This window comes from Dipteris shenzhenensis, chromosome 4 (genome assembly GCF_047967505.1).
Source record: "Dipteris shenzhenensis isolate YYH24624 ecotype China chromosome 4, Dip_SZ_1.0, whole genome shotgun sequence".
NCBI lineage: Eukaryota > Viridiplantae > Streptophyta > Polypodiopsida > Gleicheniales > Dipteridaceae > Dipteris > Dipteris shenzhenensis.
In genome coordinates, this window is record NC_141599.1 from 14,624,513 (window position 1) to 14,640,537 (window position 16,025).

Consider the following 16,025-nt stretch of genomic DNA (forward strand, 5'->3'; position numbering starts at 1 on the left):
TGGAGGACATGGATACGACACACCATGTTTCATGTTTCCTGGTTACACTTCGCTTTCCAGGGCTCCCCAAGGAGTATCGAGCCATCCTCCCTTCCATTGGTCGGGCATTTGGTATAGTACTCCAGTCCCCGCTAGAGTCGGCCGCCTCAGTTTTAGTGGATGATGGAGTCCCTAGATCAGATTGGTGGTTGAGAGCCCAGAGTCCCTCCCAGATTCTCGAGACCCTTGAAGGGGGTACATTTCGCGAGAGGGTGGATATTTCTGGGTTACCAGGCCAGTGTCTTCGGTGCAGACAGATGGGTCACCTCGCCAGAGATTGCCCCCGTGGCCTCCCTCGTGCGCCTTCCTCCCTCCCTCGGCAGAGTGAGAGGGGGAAGTGAAGTGGAAAGGGAGCAAGAGAGTGAGAGTGAGAGAGACACAATAGTGCGGGTGTGAAGTGATGAGTGAGCCACACCACAAACTCACTAAAGTTTTATTAGGATTAGGTTTACCCTATGACTGTCTTAAGACAGTCATAGGTGTCCTATCTTTAATTCTTTAACTAAGGGTTGGCAATGTGCCTTTACCCCAACAACCTCCCACCTAAAGGCCAATGTGCCTAAAGGGGAGAAAAGAATAAAAATTACAGCAATATACAGTTACTGTATACTAGACCATAAAGTAAGAATGGTCTCATCCTAATCCCATGATGTGGCGGCAATGTGCAAACCGCTCTGTAGGCAAGCTCTTAGTGAGCAAATCTGCAGGATTATCATCAGTATGTACTTTCACAAGCTCAAGACGCTTGTCTTCCAGTACCTCCCTGATGAAATGATATTTCACTTCTATGTGCTTGGTCTTCTGATGAAAGACCGGATTCTTTGCCAACATGATAGCACTCTGACTATCACAATGCAAAACTGGCATATCTCCTGTAATGCCCAAATCTCCCACCAGCCGAGTAAGCCATATTGCTTCCTTGCAAGCCTCAGTGGCTGCAACATATTCAGCTTCTGTGGTTGACAGTGCAACGCATTTCTGCAACCGAGACACCCATGAGATAGCACCTCCTGCAAATGTGAAAATATAACCGGTAGTAGATTTCCGGTTATCTGCATTCCCTGCATAGTCTGAATCTGTAAAACCATGCACCAATGCATCCTGCCTACCATAGCATATGCACAAGTCTTTGGTACCTTTGAGGTACCTTAAGACACCTTTCATTGCTTCCCAATGCCGCTTGCCTGGATTTGCCATATACCTGCTGATGACTCCCACCGCAAAAGCAATATCCGGACGAGTGGCAACCATGGCATACATCAAAGATCCAACTGCAGATGCATACGGAACCTTGGCCATTTCAGCCTTATCATCATGTGATCTGGGGCTGTCCTTACTGCTGAGTTTTAAATGTGGAGGCAACGGGGTACTAATGGACTTCCCCCCCTCCATTTTAAACCTCTGCAGTACTTTGTCAATATACTCTTGCTGTGACAGAAACAAAAGTCCCTTGGACCTGTCACGAGTAATACGCATGCCAAGAATATGATTTGCATCCCCCAAGTCTTTCATGTCAAAAGACTTATGCAGTTGTTTCTTCAAAACACTAATCTCATGCTGAGATTTACTGGCAATAAGCATGTCATCCACATATAGAATGAGTAGCATCAAACTGCCATCCTTTGCCCGTTTGGTGTATAAGCAATGATCGGTCTCACACCGATGATACCCTTGGGACTGCATGAATGCATCAAATTTCTTGTACCATTCTCTTGGCGCCTGCTTGAGTCCATACAAGCTCCTTTTGAGCTTACACACAAGCTGCTCTTTCCCTTTAACATCATATCCTTCTGGCTGACTCATATAGATCTCATCATGGAGATCTCCGTGAAGAAAAGCTGTCTTCACATCCATCTGACATAAATCCATGTCAGCATGAGCAACAAGAGCCAACACTGCTCTCAAAGTAGTCATCTTGACTACAGGGGAAAAAATCTCATCAAAATCAATGCCCTTCTCCTGCTTAAATCCCTTGGCAACCAATCTGGCCTTATACCGAGGTAAAGCATTTGAATCCACTTTGACTTTGTAAACCCACTTGCATGGCAAAACCTTTCTGCCTGCAGGTAACTGCACCAAGTCCCATGTATCATTCTGAAGTAAGGAGTCCATTTCTGATTGCATGGCTTTCTCCCACTTCTTTTTCTCTGCTCTTCCCATAGCTTCCTTGAAGCTGGAAGGCTCACCACAATCTGTCAACATGATAAAATCAGCCACATTATTGGCTCCTGGAACAAACCTGGCAGGAGGCCGTTGTGCACGGGTGCTCCTCCTCACAAAATGTTCCGGATTAGGCTGCTGTCCAGCCTGTTCTTCATGCATGACAGGTGGCTGTACCACCATATCTGGCTGTTCTACAGCCCCATCTGTTGGCACATCCAGTGGTGCATCATTGGCAAAAGTATCTGGCTGATTTTCAGCCTGTATACCCTCTTGAACAGGGTGATCTGCAGCAGGCTGCTGCTGCATATAAATGGGCATTCTTTGCTGTCCAACATCATCATAAATAACCCTCCTGTATTCCACAGGTTGCACGGGTTCCTTGTGTACACTATCTTCTTTAAAGATGACATCATTGCTGCGTATAATCTTCCGTTTAACGGGATCCCATAACCTGTACCCCATTTCACCTTCATCACCATATCCCATAAAGATGCATCTGATAGACTTTGGATCCAGTTTGGTGCGGAGATCTTTGCGTACATGAGCAAAGCACTCGCAGCCAAATACCCGTAAGTGCTTATATGAAGGTGGCTTGCCAGACCACACCTCCTCTGGCACTTTCAACTCCAAAGCCTTATTTGGTGACCTGTTAATAATGTGAATTGCTGTTTGCACGGCTTCTGCCCAAAAGCCATGGGGTAATGCAGCATAAGACAACATACATCGAACCTTCTCCTGAACAGTTCGATTCATCCGCTCACTTGCACCATTTTGAGATGCATTATGAGGGGCTGTGAGTTCCTGTTTGATGCCCTTAGCTTGGCAAAACTGCACAAAAGCATGTGACACATACTCACCCCCATTATCGGATCTGAGGCATTTCAGCCTACGACCTGTCCGATTCTCCACCTGAGCGACAAATCTCTTGAAAGCATTTAGGGCATCTCCCTTATGCTTCAAGAAATAGACCCACACCTTACGTGTGGCATCATCAATGAAAGTAATAAAATATTTGGCACCCCCTAGTGATAACTGTGGCATCTCACACAAATCAGTGTGCACTAGATCAAGTGGTGCTCTATTCTGGGGAGTTCTCCTCTTATGAGGAGTCACAGAATGCTTGCCAAAAATACAATGATCACAAGTAGGCAAATCTGAAAAAGAGAGAGGCGGCAGATAACCCAAACGTGACAGTTCTTGCATTCCCTTAACAGACATGTGTCCCAACCGGCTATGCCACAATGAAACCTTTGGCAGCTCGGTTATGGCAACAACATGATTACCCACACTGGAAACATAAAGAGGGTACAAGGTATCACTCTTAAAACCCTCAGCCACTACAGTATGGCCATCAGTAATCACCCATTTGGAATCTCCAAATGTGGTGTGGTAACCACTGTCATCCAATAAGCCAGTGCTAATGAGATTTTTCTTGATTTGCGGCACATGGCGAACACCATCAAGCATAAATGACTGTCCATCAGGAAGTACTATCTGTATACTGCCAATCCCTGCAATCTGACATGCATAGTTGTTCCCAAGATGAACAACTCCATGAGTACCTGTGTAGGAAGTAAACCACTCCCTATGAGGTGTAACATGAAAAGAGGCACCTGAATCCAAGAGCCAGGTGTGCATGTCATGGCCATCAATAACCAAAGCATGTGCTATTACAGCAGAAGAGCATAAAACATCATGTATGTCACTGTCACTGTCCTCTGCTGCAACATTCACTGCATCCAATTCAACTATCTTGGCCTTGCCTTTGCCTTTGCTTGCATTTCCTGCATCTTGTGTTTCAGCCTTCTTGGCTTTCTGATCCCGTATGAACTTGAAGCACTTCGACTTCACATGTCCCTTCTTGCCACAATAAAAGCATTCAATGTCCTTTTTGCCACGGGACTGACTGCGGGATTTGGACTTACTAGCAGATCTCCCCTTCTGCTGAGTCCTGCCTCTATCCTGTACCTGCAAAGCATTTGAAGACTTGCTGCCCGCATTATTCTTCCTGCTCATCTCTTCCATAAGGAGAGAGCTCTCTACATCAGCATACATAAGAGTAGCATTTGAATTAGACAGGGTGGTCTTGAAAGTGTCCCAACTCTCAGGGAGGGTACACAACAAGAAAGTGGCCTTGAACTCCTCATCAAGATTCAACCCCTGTGCAATCAGCTGTGTAAAGATAGCATTGAACTCACTCAAGTGTGAGGTCATAGCTGTACCTTCCTTCATGCGAAGATCGACCAGCTTCTTCAGCCAATAAACCTTACTGGCTGAGCTCTTTTGGGCATACAATTCCTCTAGTCTCTGCCATAGACCATAAGAGGTCTTTTCAGCCTGTACATTGAACACAAGAGTGTCTGAAATAGTGAGCATAATAGCTGCCCTCGCAGACAAATCAAGCTCTTCCCAATCATCAGCTGCCATGTCAGATGGCTTGACACCCTTTACCCTTATGGGCTTAGCAATCTTCTTTAACAGAAGAACATTCAAGCACTGTTCTGCCCATAATGCATAGTTATGTGCTCCTTCCAGTTTCTTTATGTTAAGAATTGAAGAATCACCTCCTCCTGATGCCATATCAGATGAGGAAAGTAACTGACTCCCTGGAAGTAAAAAGACTGAATAAAAGTTCTGATTTCTCAGAAAAAGGCCTGCTCTATTCAAGAGCCAGTAGCACTCTCAAAAGTGCTGTTTTTACTGTCAGTAAAATCTGCAGCAAAACAGTAAATGTCCCTGCAAGTACTGTACCTTCTGACAAACTGTTCTGAGCTCAAAGAGGCATAAAAAACAGTAATTTCAGACTGCTGCTGCTGCTCAACAAGAGCTTAACAGTGCATAATTATCTGACAAAACCACTCAGACTGCTGTAAACACTGCTGTACTGACTGTACTGATCACTTCTCCCACCTCAGATGAGGTATGTCACTGTCTCAAATTGCAGAAAATACTTGACTGACACCCCAAAAACAGTAAATGACTCTTCAGCCTGTCACACAAAACCTGCAACAGGAAATGGGATAAATCCCAAGCAATCACCCTTATACCAAGGGGAGAAAATGCATCTGAAGATCTCTGTTGGTAACCCAAGTGCAATCAAACAAAGTCTGGGCAAAAGCCCCTTGATCTGACACCTGAATCAAGTGGAGGACACCTCAACAATGAGGTAGCATGCAATATGAAAATCTCTCTGACTCTTGTACCTGACAATGTGCAAAGCATAGACTGCCTCTGTGTACTCAGTAACAACACAAGCCACAAAGTACAAACACTCAGAAGAAAATCTTTTGAGCACTGTCAACGATGGGCAGTTAGGGACCGAGTAAACTCGATGCGCCCTGACCAAGCGTGGCTCAACTGAGATTTTCAGAATGTGTACAAAGAATGTGACCTGCAACAAATGTCACCAAATGCACTGCGGAAATAAAGCAAATGTGTGCTCCCTGGCTACACACTGCCTCAAGGCATAGACTGCAAACACATCTAGGCAAAAGCCCTTTGATAATTTCACCCAAAGCTGAGATTTTTCCTCAGTAAATGCATAGAAACTCCTGCTGTCCTGCTGTACTTGTGTCCTTACAGCAGCACGCTTCCCAAAAAAAAAAAACTTTGGACACAGATCCCAAGAATATGTACCTCCCTGCTGCACACAGATCGAGAAAAAAAACTGTGTAGCTTCCTGTGGGTGTGGCGGCGTCGTCGTCCGTACAGCCGTACAACTGTACGGCAGTCCGTACGACTGGCGTCCGTACGGATGCGCGAAGCTGATGATTCGCTGGCTGCTGCGCTCTGGCTACTGTGTAGCTGCAAAATGCGCAATGCCACGAGATGCAGCTAGCTGCAAAAATGCGCCGCCCAAGCTGCTCGCCGCCGCCTTGGAGCTGCCCTTGACACAGCCCGTGCCCTAGCTGCTCGCCGCCGCCTTGGAGCTGCCCTTGCTGCTCGCCGCCGCCTTGGAGCTGCCCCCGCGCCGTCGCCCTGGTCTGCTCCCGCGCCGTCGACTGCTGCTCCCTCGCCTGCTGCTGACGCAGTCCGTCCGTACGACTGTACGGACGACGTACGGTCGTACGGCGCTGCCCGTACGTCCGTACGGAAAGGGTAGTAGGCTAGGGAGAGAAAGCTCGGGAGGGGAGGAAGCTAGGGAGAGAAAAGCTCTGATACCAGTTGAGAGGGGGAAGTGAAGTGGAAAGGGAGCAAGAGAGTGAGAGTGAGAGAGACACAATAGTGCGGGTGTGAAGTGATGAGTGAGCCACACCACAAACTCACTAAAGTTTTATTAGGATTAGGTTTACCCTATCACTGTCTTAAGACAGTCATAGGTGTCCTATCTTTAATTCTTTAACTAAGGGTTGGCAATGTGCCTTTACCCCAACACAGAGTAGATAGAGTTAGCCGGCCCGAGCCCAGCGGCCTCTCAGGCAGGAGCAACAGGAGTCTCAGACCCCTTGGGTTACCCCCTCAGAAGGGGATTGGACCCAAGTTAAAAAGAAAAAGAAACCAAGCAAGCAGGCCCGCAAGCACCGTAGGCAGAGGGCCAATCACAGAGAGAGGGACAGGATTGATCGAGAGGCCCTAAAGAAGGAACAGTAGGAGCCACCTCCTCCAACGGCAGGGGCCACCGTCCATCCAGACGGTCCTCCAGCTTCGGAGGTTCAGCCTCCGAATCCACCCTTGCAGCAGCAGCGAAACCTAGAGCTTTAGATGCGGCGATGGCGAAAACCGTAGACGCTAGCCCGATGGGGGCTACAGAGGAGCCGATCCAAAGTCCCGGCGAGCCTGATCAGCGGGGGGCCCCTGTGGTCCTTGTTGCTCCTCCTTCCCCTCCTCCCCCTCCCTCCCCAGACCCTTTCCCCTCTTCCTCTTCACTTCCCCCTCCCCCTCTAGGGAGTAGACCTTTGATACGCCCATGGTGCGGAGGTGAACTTTCAATTGAGCTTCACGCGCGAGGAGCCGGTGTGTGGTTTGGCGACATGCGTTATCAGATTGCTGCTGGAGGCAAAGGTGGAGCAGGCACATCTATGGCCCCTCCAGAAGTGTGTGGAGCTGTTCGGGGTGAAAGCCTCTTTCATGATGAAGTGGGCAGGGAAAATCGGTATTGAGCTGGTATCCATGAGCCGGTATCCACACTAGTACAGCGTCGCATACATACTGACTACTTGCCCTCTAAACCCCCGGCAAAATCACACAAAGCAATCTTTCTAGGACATGCACCCACTCACAGGAGAGCTTTGTTCCCGACTCCCCCGTCCTCATGAGCTGGACCATATTGAGTTGGAATGTACACGGGCTCCACGATCGTGTTCGTAGCCAGCCGCAGTACCTGATACTCCGGTAGGAGTTGGAGAGGGTAGTGGTAGGGCGGGCAGTGGACATTCTTATGATTCAGGAGCACATGTTTTCAGCTTGAGACATTGGTCGACGACATCACCTTCTCCCAGGGAGAGGTCCAGAGGAGTGGTCCCCTGTGGTAGGACGGAGTGGAGGGGTCTGCATCTCGGTCTCACAGACTTTGTCCCCAGAGGTCTACGATTAGGTCGAGCTCATTCCAGGACGGGCAGTTTGGATGGGAGTTTGGACGGGAGAGTTCAAGATCGGGATCCTAAACGTGTATGCTGCAGCGTGTAGAGCGTAGCACCTGGGAGCAGTTCATTTTCATGATCAGTGGCAGAGACCCGTGGAGAGATTCAGATTTCAGCAGGACACCTGGTAGCCTTCTCTTCTCCTTTGGATAGAGGAGACACGATGGATTGCTAGAGACGAGACCATTTCTATGTTGGGGACTGGGCACTACACAGAGGTGGATCTATTGGGATTCTGGCAGGTACCATGATGTTAGACCACTCTCTCGTGGTACTTCACTTGGATCAGCCCCGTCGAGGTCTCCCCTAGAAGGGGGTCCGCATTCTAGAGGACCTCCTGCAGGACGAGGAGATTCAGCAGGTCATGGCAGGGATATGGGAGCAATCAGAGACGGCATCGTGTGAGGGTTGGGCTACGTGGGTGGTCGATGCGATTTAGAGGAGCAATGAGGAGCTGCAAGCTCACGCCCTTAGGCGGAGAAGTACCCTTCAGGAGCGTGAGCGGGCTTTGAGGAGAGACCTCGCCTCCATCGAGAGGCTCAGGGAGCAGGACCTAGTGTCTTAGTGGCTTAGTGACAGATTCGAGAGCACTTGTCTCGAGCTTCAGCACATGGAGGTGCGGCGGGCTGAGTCCTATCATTCCTCCCGGGCTCGATGGGTGTAGCAGGGGGACAGGATGACGAAGCAGTTCTTTCATACCAGTGGGCCCCGATCGGCAGGCACACAGCTACAGTGTCTCCGGGACTCGCAGGGCATGATGCACACTAACCTGTAGGAGATTCTGGACATGACCACCGGTTTTTACAACCAGCTCTTTTAGACCGAGAGGATGACCCCAGCTGGTCTTGTGGCCCAAGGGCTAGTTTGGGATCACGTTCCGCCAGTAGTCTCGCACGACTTATGCAGTAGACTCTAGGAGCCTTTCACAGATGAGGAGCTCTAGGAAGCCCTCAAGGCTCTCCCGACCGATAAGTGTCCAGGTGAGGATGGCTCGACTCTGGCCTTCTTCCGGAACTTCTGGGAGATTATCTCCACCCCTTTCCGTCTAGCTTGCCAGGAGATTTTTGACACATGCCTTCTCCCTCAGTCTTTGAGCAGGGGGTGGATTTGTTTGATCTTGAAAGAGGGAGATAGGTCAGACATCCGCCGACAGCGAAGGCCGATCACTCTGCTTGATACTCCATACAAGATCCTCGCCAAGGTCTTGAGTTTGCGGTTACGTCCCTATCTTACCGACATCATCCAAGACTGGGTTTGTCCAGGAGCGTAGCATCCTAGACAACATCTTCATGTTCTGGGAGGTAGTGGATTGGTCCAGGGAGGAGTCACAGCCGTTGGCCGTCCTTCTCTTAGACTTTGAGAAGGCCTACGACAGGGTGGAGTGGTCTTTCTTGAAGGGCACTATGAGGAGATTGGGTTTCTCAGACAGATGGGTCAGAGGAGTTTCAGCGCTATATGCAGGGAGCTCTAGCCAGATGCTTATCGGAGGACACACAGGCGAGGCCTTTTCTCTCTCTCACTCAGTCCGCCAAGACTGCCCACTCGCTCCCTTCCTCTTCTTGTTTGTGGCGGAGGCTTGGGCTACTATTTGAGATCACAGGTGGCGAGTCTCATAGGGTGGAAGCTCCCAATCAGACAGGAGGAGGAGTTACTTGACTCGGAGGTTGCAGACGACACGGCCTTGTATGTTGAGGGCGCCACAGCGAGTCTGGAGAGAGTCAGGGGTGTCTTGGCTATTTATTGTGAGGCCTCGGGGGCACGGATCAACTGGACGAAATCTATAGGTTTCTTCACAGGCTTTGAGGAGACACAGGAGATCCGTGTGTGGGGGAGTGACTTTGGTTTCAGATGGATACCGCGGGGCCAGATAGCGAGATACCTTGGATGCGAGGTGGGTATTGACATTACAGCAGAGCAGCAGATTGCCTCGGTCCTTGAGAGTGTTCGGCGCAAGCTTCTCTATTGGAGCTCGGCCAAACTCTCCTTAGCAGGTCACGCCTTAGTGGCAAACCAGGTCCTTCTTGCCACGGCCTGGTATATCGCCTCCTGCTGGTGCTTTCACAGAGGTTGCATTGGGCAGCTCGGACGGTTGGTATGGAACTTTCTTTGGGTAGGTGCCCTTGTTTTCCTACACCACACGGATTGGCAGGAGGCTTTAGATGGACTCGTCGAGGGAGAGACATTGGGTGACCCAGAGAGTGCCCCGGGATGTGTACTCTAGGTTTTGGACGCGGGTGTGGTCCAGCTTGCGGTCGAGGAAGATCTCTTACTTCTTCTGACTGGCCGCCCACGGAGGCTTGTCCATCGGACCGTGGTTGGAGCAGATGCGAGTGGACGGGCAGTGTCATTGTTGCTCCGATGGTGTCCTGGAGACTATCCCGCATTGCATGTGGAGCTGTCGTAGTGTAGCGAGGATCTGGATGGGAACCCTCAGTATCATGACACGTATGCAGAGTCTTCATGGAGACTACACTTGGGGGATGGTGGCTTGGTTGACAGAGGGAGGACACACATTTCAGATTGATGAGATCTCCCCAGCCTACGGGATACAGGGTCAGAGCATCCGGAGGATCGCACTCCACGAGGCAGTCCCCCTTGACAGTCTAACTCCTCCTTCTCCTAAGGAGGACATTGTTTGGGAGGTGGTAGTGAGCATCACGGCTTGGACCATTTGGGTGGCTCGTTGCAATCTTGTGATGGGTGAGCACCCGGTTCCACGCACGGCTACCCTAGTGGCCATATGGCAGGATATCATTTATACTCTACGGTCCACCTGGGAGCGCGGGACTCCAAGCTCCAGGGCGACTATCGAGAGGCGTGCTCGTTTCTGCAAGGCTTGGCCTGCAGGTGTTTTCTAGATCTTCACTCTGCGAGGGATTCGTTGGCTGTATAGTCCCCCCGCTTGGCTGTTAGCCCCAGTTCTAGAGATCCCCTAGGCAGCGAGATGGGGTTTCTTTGGAACAGGCCGGTTTTTCTTTCAGCCTTTTTCGATTTTTTTCCATACTCAGTACCTTCGGGGCTGCTGTCTTGTATGAAATCTTTCAAGCATTAATAGAAGGTTCCTTTCTTTGGGAAAAAAAAAAAGCCACTGAGGGCTGAAGCAAACGGTTGACTAAGACCCTTGCTGAGAACTGAAAGCAAAAGTTAAAACGCTAACATGCTCAGCTAGTGAACAAAATACTAGTAGCAAAGTAACAGAAGCGTGTCAGGCGCTCAGGGCTAGCACTCCTAGTATATGCTTAGGTTCCGCACTCTGATGAGATGTGAGAAGCTCTCGTATATTTGTCTGTCGAGCTGTCTCGCGATGTGGGGGAGGGCGTGGTCTCCTGGATCTCTAGATCCGGTGGGCTACGTCAAGGGTGATGCCTCGTCTCTAGCGATCACCTTTGAGAAGGGATGAGAGAGGCCAAACCTCGATTGTGCGTACTCTGGGCTCTCTCCGTGTTGTACGTGGAGTGTGTTTCATTTGTCTGACCGCATCCTGGTGGACAGTCCTGCTACTGATCCATGATGCTCTCATCTCATCAAGCTCCTCTCCCTCAGCTACACTGGCAGCTGACTCCGATGCATAGAAGTTTGTGACAAAGGTTTGCGATCTGTCGATAGTAACTTGTGGCATCAGTCCATTCTGCTCTCTGGCATGTTGCATCAGTGTGTCTCTCTATTGGCGCATCTCAAGCAGGTAGAGCCCAACACAGAACTGATTGAGAGAGAGAGAGAGAGAGAGAGAGAGAGACTATTAATGTCCACTGGAGACCAAAAAGGTCTATGGGACAGCAAGAAACCCTCTAGTACATCTGCTATAGGGAGGGCACATGGCAGCTCCCAAGGAGTGCAAACACAACCCCCATTATTTAGAGTACCTGCATAATAGTTTGAAAGAGTAAACAGCCATACATCAGTTTAAGATTGAGAGTCTTTTGGTTTTGATTTAAACTCTCTGATTAGGGCTATGCCTTCACAGTGAACTGCCCATTTTCCATCATTTCTGGCAGCCCTGACTTTAGCTAATTCAGTTGCCTTATTCTTGAGTTGAGCTTGTGTAAGCTCCTCTGCTATCTGTTTGAAACATGGTGAAGGGAGATAGAGACAGAGTTAGGGAGTGAGGAAATAATGCTCAAATGAAGACATAATGGAAGGCTCTCATTCATTCATCAAGTGTATAATGAAAAGTGAAGTACAAGCCTTTATATAGGCTACTCACACTCACTCTAGCACCTAGTGCATATGGGATAAGTCCCATGATGATACATGGCACTCACACAAGACTCACACACATAACCTAGTACTAGATCACCTAGTACTACACACACATCACATCACATCACCACACTCTTTGACTATGATATCTCCAACACCCCCCTTCAGAGCAAAGAGGTGTGAGATCCAACACGCAAGAGTAGACTGATCCCCCCTCCACCGCAATACTGCGAAGAGCAAGTCCAACTATCCAACACCTCCTGTGTGATAGTGACTTCTCAGTCAGCGTGCGACCGGCAAGGGCAAACCATCACTCGTCATTCCCCCTTACTCTGAATTGGGTGGTGAATACCATCAACCAAAGTGAAACACAATACAAGCATTTTTGGGGGACAACCCAGGGTAGAGTACCTCTTATTGACTCCAAATACATTCAATTTGGACAACTCAAGGCTGAGAACCTTTATGTGACTCAACACAAACACATATAGCATAGGGGCCTAGAAAGCCCAACCCTGGTCAAATGGATCCTCGTCGTCAAGAGAGAGGCCATGAACCTCTACTGTAGCTGCATGTATCTCCTGTGGGGCTCTTTAGGTTCAGCTTCGTCTTCGGCTAGAAGATTGGCATGATGCTTCTCTTGGTCTTGTGCTTTCTTCTTGAAGCAATGGGCTTCAATGTGTTCTTTCCTTTTGCAAAACCTGCAAATAATGTTCTTGTTGGTCTTCCATTTGCTTGTGGAAGCAAATGCATGATCAATAGGAGAGGCAAGAGTGGCTTTCTTATTGCGACGATCCTTCTCAATGAGGAGGGCCACCAAGTGGCAAGATGAAGGATTTCGAGAGTGTGTTCAATGCGAGAAATGCCATGCATACTCTTCAAAAGGCCGGCCATCTTATCTTCATCATCAGGATCACTTTTCAAACTTGAGAGTTGTTGAACAAGAGATTGAAACTGGGCTAGATGATCACTCAACTCATCACTCTCTTCCATTTTCAGATCATAAAATTTGAGCTTCAAGAAGACTTTAGAGTCGGTGATTTTATTACCAAAGAAGTTCTCAAGGCAATCCCAAACCTCCCTAGCAGTGGACTTGAAGTCCACATGATGGATGAGAGAGTCGGCCAAGCAAAGACCAATAAGAGCAATGGCCCTGTCATTCTGCTGCTTCCATAATTTGCGTTGTTGCTGATTAGTTGTCTCAAGACGCTCTTCCTCAACAACATCCCAAACTCCTTCATGCATCAGCAATAGTTGCATCTTGGTTTGCCACGTGGGGAAGCCTTCCCCCTTGAACTTCTCCACGAGTAGGGAACTTGAAGAGAAGGAAGTCATAATGAAAGAGGGCTTCCAGAAAGCGTGCAATAAGCTGAGAAGACCAGCAAATATGGCGGCTGGCAGAAGGCTCCAAAACACAAACAATCCTCACATGGACAAGTCGGGTGAGGAAATGATCTTAGAGATTGCTGGAGCAGCTGGTTGAAGGCTGGAACTTCTAAAAAAACTCCTCAGGCAGGTCTGAAAGCAAAGTTGACTGAAGTAATGCAGCTGTAGAAGCTTGTAGCAAAAATTTGATGGTTTGGTCTGCTCCGAAATGCACATAGCAGCACGTGGAGAGGCTGGAAAAGCTCCGAATTGAAGAGGCTGATCACCACGCAGCACTTGGAGGCAGACAGATGGTCGGCTGTAGGGCTGGAGTTGCTTGGAGGTGCCGACTATGAAGCAAAGATGGCAGCATCAGCAGGTTGACCAAGGGAAATGACCCGACCAGCAGGCAGGAGAGCTTCCAAGAGCACCTAGGAATGAAGGCGGCTGGCTATGGAGAAGAAAAACAGGGTGAAAATCAAGCTATGGAGGGCGGCTGTGCAGAAAAGAAGAGGCGAGGCAAAGGCGACTATAAAAGGAGAACCAATGGAGGTCTGTGGTGCAGAAACCCTAGGCGGGATGAGCCAGTAGAAAAGAGAAGGCAGCAGAGACGAAAATAGGGCAGTTGAGCAGATTTAGGGTTTCGAATTAGGGTTAGGGTTAGGTCGTGGCAGCTATGGCTATGGCAAGGCTAAGTGGCTCTGATACCATGTTAGAAACATGGTGAAGGGAGATAGAGAGAGAGTTAGGGAGTGAGGAAATAATGCTCAAATGAAGACATAATGAAAGGCTCTCATTCATTCATCAAGTGTATAATGACAAGTGAAGTACTAGCCTTTATATAGGCTACTCACACTCACTCTAGCACGTAGTGCTTATGGGATAAGTCCCATGATGACACGTGGCACTCACACAAGACTAGATCACCTAGTGCTACACACACATCACATCATATCACATCACCACACTCTTTGACTATGATATCTCCAACACTATCCATACTTTGGTACCCTTCAACTTGTAGGATTGTCGAAGAAGCTTGATCCGCATATCTTTTGATTTCAGTGTAAGGATTGCATGACCTTTATAGTGCATAATAGAAGCTGGCCTGGAGTCGTCATCATCCTGCTCATCATCATCTACCCATTCAATGTTGGGCAAGCTTGCTCTAATCTTTGTCAATATTTCACTATATTTGTCCTCCTCTTTGTACCAATCTTTTGGGAGTCCCCCTGTTCTAATCTTCAGTGCATTATTACATCTAGCTTCGTGTTCTTTAATCTCTGCTTGAATATCAGACTTACTTGCTTTGGTGTCCACTTCCACAGTCACTTTGTACTTCAATGTGAACAAGATCTTTGACTGTAGAGACTAGCTGCGGGGTAGGAGGGGAAGCCTTACAAGATTGTACAGCCTCATCAATTACTGCCTGCTTACCAGGCCCTTCCAAAATGTGAAGTTGAGCCTCCCTTCCAAAATGTGAAGTTGAGCCTTTACTTCTGCCAATTCCAATCGTAGCTCTCTTCCTGCGTGTTGCAGATAAAAAATCTGATCTTGTTGCCCAAGGATGGGTCATTTTGAGCCTTCTTGTTGGTAATTCCGTGCATATGGAGAGGGTGTCATGGCTGCAACTGTAGAGTAGTACTGAGTCCTGATGGAGGTTGAAGGAGTTGAGGGGGACTTGGCCAATCCCTAGCTTATAACCTAACCCCTGGGTTGAGTTGGGGGTTTAGCCCAACTCGGGGTTAGGGTTAATGTGTTTGGGCTGCTAGCCGAGGTAACTGTTGGCTAAGGCAAAGGGCTGACAGGTGGAGGGCTGCTAACAGGCAGCTGCTGACGGGCTGTACGGAGAGGTACAGACGGAGGTATGGAGAAGTATGGACGGGTACGGACTAGTTACAAGCTGCTGCTGACAGGATGTACGGCAAGGTACGGAACCGCCGAATCTTAACACATATGTCTCAGGTAATCCAGTCTTTGTCCTTTAGTCCATGTGTCCATTATACTTGAAGGAGTTGACCACACACCTAGAGCATCAATTGCAAGTACTTTCCTGTTGTGGTTGCTACGTGGTCTTCTGAGAAATCTTGGTGCTTTGATAACCCAAACCGTGGAGATCTTCTGCGAACTATCTGCTTCTCAGTATGAGTTGGGGCCTTCAGATGCATGAGCCTTCAAGCTCCTAACCTAACCACTCATAGTGCCGATTATCAGAATTCTCAGACTACCTAGATGCTCTCAATCACCTTCTCTCAGATCCTAAAGACTTTACGATGCTCTTGACAAAGATGACATTTAAAAACTAGACCCCTGATATTGGAGGGTAGGATCTCTGGACTCAGCATACCTACTCTGTTTGTGGGGGTTGAGAGCTCTCTTATAAATTTGAACCTAAATTAGTGCAGCATGTATGGCAGCTTTTCTTGTACATGGAGCGGTAGAGACATTAGCGTTAAGTTTTCTTGTGGTGATAGGTCTTGGCATTCTGTCATCTAATCATTTTGGTCATTTGTGTGTTTTTTTTTTTGGGGGGGGGTGTTTTAGCCTGACAGAGATACATATTGCTCGAAGTGGGATGGATGTGCTTGCTGAGATGTTAAATGCTTTAAACCCTCGTAATAAGGAGGTAATGTTCCTCCCTGATGTGTTTTATGATTGTTTAAAGCGGTGTACATTGAG

General features: G+C 48.5%; 1 protein-coding gene across 1 annotated transcript in view; it reads left to right on the top strand.

The window, feature by feature from the left end:
• Positions 1-16,025, top strand: part of LOC147902502 (TOM1-like protein 9) — a 134,854-nt gene that overhangs the window by 70,559 nt on the left and 48,270 nt on the right. The window contains exon 6 of the mRNA XM_087373547.1: positions 15,891-15,972. Coding sequence (XP_087229673.1) covers positions 15,891-15,972 — 82 coding nt within the window. The remainder of the gene's footprint in view (positions 1-15,890; positions 15,973-16,025) is intronic.